The 4231-nt window shown below is 40.3% G+C and overlaps 1 protein-coding gene across 1 annotated transcript in view; it reads left to right on the forward strand.

Moving 5' to 3' along the window:
* Nucleotides 1-261: 261 nt before the first annotated feature.
* T265_10876 (hypothetical protein) overlaps nucleotides 262-4231 on the forward strand; it is a gene marked incomplete at both ends in the record, with an annotated part of 12341 nt that continues 8371 nt past the window's right edge. The window contains 2 exons of the mRNA XM_009177370.1: nucleotides 262-396; nucleotides 2161-2255. Of these exons, the coding sequence (XP_009175634.1) occupies nucleotides 262-396; nucleotides 2161-2255 (230 nt within the window). The remainder of the gene's footprint in view (nucleotides 397-2160; nucleotides 2256-4231) is intronic.

Raw genomic sequence — 4231 nt, forward strand, 5'->3', positions numbered from 1 at the left:
GTCAAATTAGTTTTGTTTCTTTAAGGATGATATACAAGGTGGTAAATTTCCTTTAAAACATATCATAAAAGATGAGTTCCTATGCTTTGTTCCATAAGAAGTATCTTTCTGTTCATCTTCACAAGAACCGTAATTCTCCAAGTAGCCCATATGGACAGAACATGCGTTATCTGGTCTGAGTTTATAGTCAGTGTAATTCCAGTACATTTGATATGTTTGTGTTTAGTCTAACATTTTTCCCCATAGGCATAATTCAGAAAAATGAAGCAGGAGACGTTGCATCGAGGCTTGCTGAAGCTGTTTTCTATAGTGGACTTGGATGGTGACAACCGTGTTTCCTACAACGAATTGAACCTTGGTTTCGAAAGATTTGGTTTTACTGAAAGTGAATGCTCCGTACGTGAATTCATCGTGACAATTCTGCATCGTTTTTATTATATTATGAACAATGTATTATGTAAATTATATATTAAATAATACGCTCAGCGTTCCTGTAGAATTAGCAGTCGAAATAAATGCGAATCAGGGAGGAGCTGATTCTTAATGGAGAAGGCCTAATCACTGAACATGTTTTAAGTGGCTATTCTTCGGATTAATCCCAACTGGTGAAGGAATCCACACTAAATGCTTCCCTATTGGGTCTTCCACGGTTTACATGAGCATAGTGTTCACACATGAAGAGATACAAATCGATAGATTCGGGACAAATTTGGCAGAAGATATTAATCAGTGCAGTATGTTTACTAGTGTTGACAGTGATGATGCGTTACTTCTGAAGTTTTATGGTGCACCTTACCCAACATAACAGCTTGTTTTTATTCCTAGCGTATTCCGGTGTGAACATAACCAGAGAAGTATGCGGCTGCTGCGAGGATATGATGCTAGGCTGAGTTTCTTGAGATGGGTCCGAAATAATGCGAAAGTATCCATATGTCCAACTTATGACTAAATATACTTTCGAGATGCTTCAGGGGTGCACAGAAATTGAACTATACCAAAGAGTTGAATCCCTCGCAATACATTTTAACTGCATACACGTCCATCTTCATACCTCTGTCAACGATGTTTTGGATTCTTTTATGGCTATCACAAAAATACGTTTTGAAGACTTCAGGGATCACATATTGTTCCATAGTTCTAAATGCGAACCAGCCTTGGGGAGGCGGAGAACTAGTTGCACTAAGACCGGGTTTCCATTTTATGCTGTCCATTCCGTACAGAGACATGTAGGAACTTGGAATACACAGGATTTATCTCAACCATAATATTCCTCTCTTCATTGAATGACGATTTGTTTCTTTACCACGTGAAAAATAGTTTAGTCGGTAACAGAGGTTACCATACTATACTTCCTCCCAGGCGCTTCTCAACTGGACAATGTATTCAAGTCATGTATCGGAATGGGCTAGACTCACAAAGTCTAATAGGGTTGTACCTATCTGGATTCCGATCCCTTTGACCAGCAGAACTAAGGGAGCTATTTTTCGTTTACTCTTTATTGGTTCTAAAGCAAGCGTTTTCAACAAAGTGCCTCCGCAGCCAGACTATGAACGAATACAAAGCAACTGTGTGTCCCAAGCCCTGCAGCAAGTCGGTAGAATTCCACTAATCGAACCTTCTTTTCCGCGATTTGTGTATCCTGCATAGGGGACTTAAATGGCAAACACAATCCACAACTCAGTATGAAAACATTCGACAGTCCAGCAGCGTATGATCACGCGTCAATTTTTACTCCCGGAGAGTTTTTCTATGGTGAGACAAACTGTTTATTAAACTGGAATGTCATGCAGATTGTCAGCAACACACTGGCTTAGGCTATTTACATCATCATACCCGATCTGATGACTATTAGGGTGTGATGACGGAATTTCACTCTACGGCTTTCATCATTGTCCTTCCTGAATCTTCTTCATAAGCTTTTATTCACCACACGTAGCTGGCTCGTAACTAGTAAGGCCCTGTTTTTCAAGCAAACTAATGTTAGAATCCACGTCCCCCTGTCTCAGTTACCCTAACTTCATAGATGAACTGTTTAGCGGAAAGTGCCTTTAGAGCAAAGACGAATGCTTTTTATTTATAAGAATAAATCTTGGGTGAGTTTGCCTGACTCGCCATACACGGTAATGATTTTCCATTTTTCCATCATATATATTTGGACAGAAATTCATGCGAATGTTTGACAAGGACAGCGACGGTTACCTAACACTGGGGGAATACAAGGCCGCATTTGGAATCCCAGAGGACCTGCAAGAAGAGTACGTTTTACAATACACTGTCATACTTTTGAAATAATTGCTTCTACTAATCATTTTTACCTACTCTCCTCTGCTTAGCGCTACCTTCGATCTTCACAACCCGCAAATCCAGAAGCAATATGCAGTTTCATTACTCTTTAGTAGGCTGAGTTGCAGAAGCTGTCTGCCCGCCACAAGGCTCACTTTATGTTCTGGCCAGTGTACACCAGCGAAGAATACACAAGAGTAGATTTTGAATTTTCAGGAGTTAATAAATTTTGCATGACTTTGTTTGCGTCATAAGTGTAACTTCGGTAAACATCCTCATGGGAGGAGTTTGCCGCAAGTTATCAACCAGCTTACGCGCAACGTTCGGCGATCCGGCGTCAATGAAGGCCTAAGTGAATTTTCCGGAGTTTTCTGATGTGCGTCAAAATTCTCCAAATAAGAAGCCCATACTGGACTTGTTCGTAGGTTGCATACAATGTGTCCCGGGAATCCTCACTTTGACAGTCCCTAGCCCTCCTTTTTCATTGATAATTTAATGGCTCATATTGCTCAGGCGAAAAAGGGACTTCGTTATATTGCATTCCACGGTGAATGCCTTGTAGATAATTTCGGCAGCCTATTTAGATGTGTATATCGTTCAAAACTAATAAAGAAGTCTAACACTGTAGTTTGGTGGGGAGAAGATAAGGTCAGCCTAAGTAACACTGGTAAAATGGCATTTATGCAATAGAAAAGCTGGACTCGAAAATTGTTCAATATACTGGACACCAGGTTGGGGAAATGTCGACTTTCACTTGTCGGAGGAAAGGTCCGGTAGTATCCAAATTCGACAACGAACGCATGCACACCTGTGATACAAGTAGGCGTATTACACAGTTTTGGATAAAATTTCACTGAAAATCAAATAATTGGTACATATTTACATCTGGCGTGAAATGAGGATTGTTGTGTCAGCTAGCCACACGCGTTTTCGTCATGATACGCAGCAACTCAGTTATGATCGACGTATTTAGAAGGCAGAGGAGTCAGCTATTTTAACACGTGAGAAAAGTAATTAGTGGAACCACTGCTGTGTATTTTACCCACTCCACGTGAGTATAAAATTCACCTGCCTTGCGAAATGGAATGAGCTATACCATATGGTTGGCTGATGCAGACCAGAGTAACGCCTTGTTTCTCAGGCATTCGTGAGGCCAACGTCTGTTTGACAGATTAGGATCTCCACACTACCCATAAATTACAATCAAGCTACTTGGAAATAAAATAGTTAACCACAAATTCTCATGGTCCTTCTAACATGCAATCATTACTCAGTTTTGTGTTTTGTTTAAGTGAGAAACTGTCACTGTGGGTTGTCCAAGTACGCGTTAGTTGTGTAACTGCCAATCAGCAGTCGCAATCAGGTGCTAAATATTTCATATACATTAACCAGCAGATATTCGTTGACTCGAATCAGGAGAAAAATCTTACTGAACTACCCGTCGCCAAAGTTTTTTTTTCCACTTTTCGCCAAAGAACATAGAAGATATAACTGCTAGTGTGGATCGACATTCTGAGGAAATGAAGAAAAATTACTTAATGAATAAACATGAGAATACTTGGGTTTTGGAAGCCAACGTAAGCAACAGAAGTGATTCTGCATCACCTCCCCGGAACTTTGTTTAATTTACCGATTATTAGTGCGCCGTGTAGCGGAATGGGTTGACAGATCGACTGGTAGTTGTGCTCAAGCTACCTTTTCGCTTTTCCTTCACTATTCTTCTTGAATGCTCACTTTATGAATTGTGAGGAGGCGCAATCGCTTGCTTGTTCGTAATTTTGATTACCTCTATTTAGGGCAAACATACCGCAAGCAAATACTTTAACCACATAAACTCAATAGCTCAGTCTTTGGAGAAAGAGAACTTCGAAACAACGGATTACGGAGTATTTTACACCTGAAAAATTACAGCCAATAGTTCATGAATCTTTTGTGTCTTACTCGCGGT

Source organism: Opisthorchis viverrini (assembly GCF_000715545.1).
Source record: "Opisthorchis viverrini unplaced genomic scaffold opera_v5_422, whole genome shotgun sequence".
In the NCBI taxonomy this organism is placed as follows: domain Eukaryota; kingdom Metazoa; phylum Platyhelminthes; class Trematoda; order Opisthorchiida; family Opisthorchiidae; genus Opisthorchis; species Opisthorchis viverrini.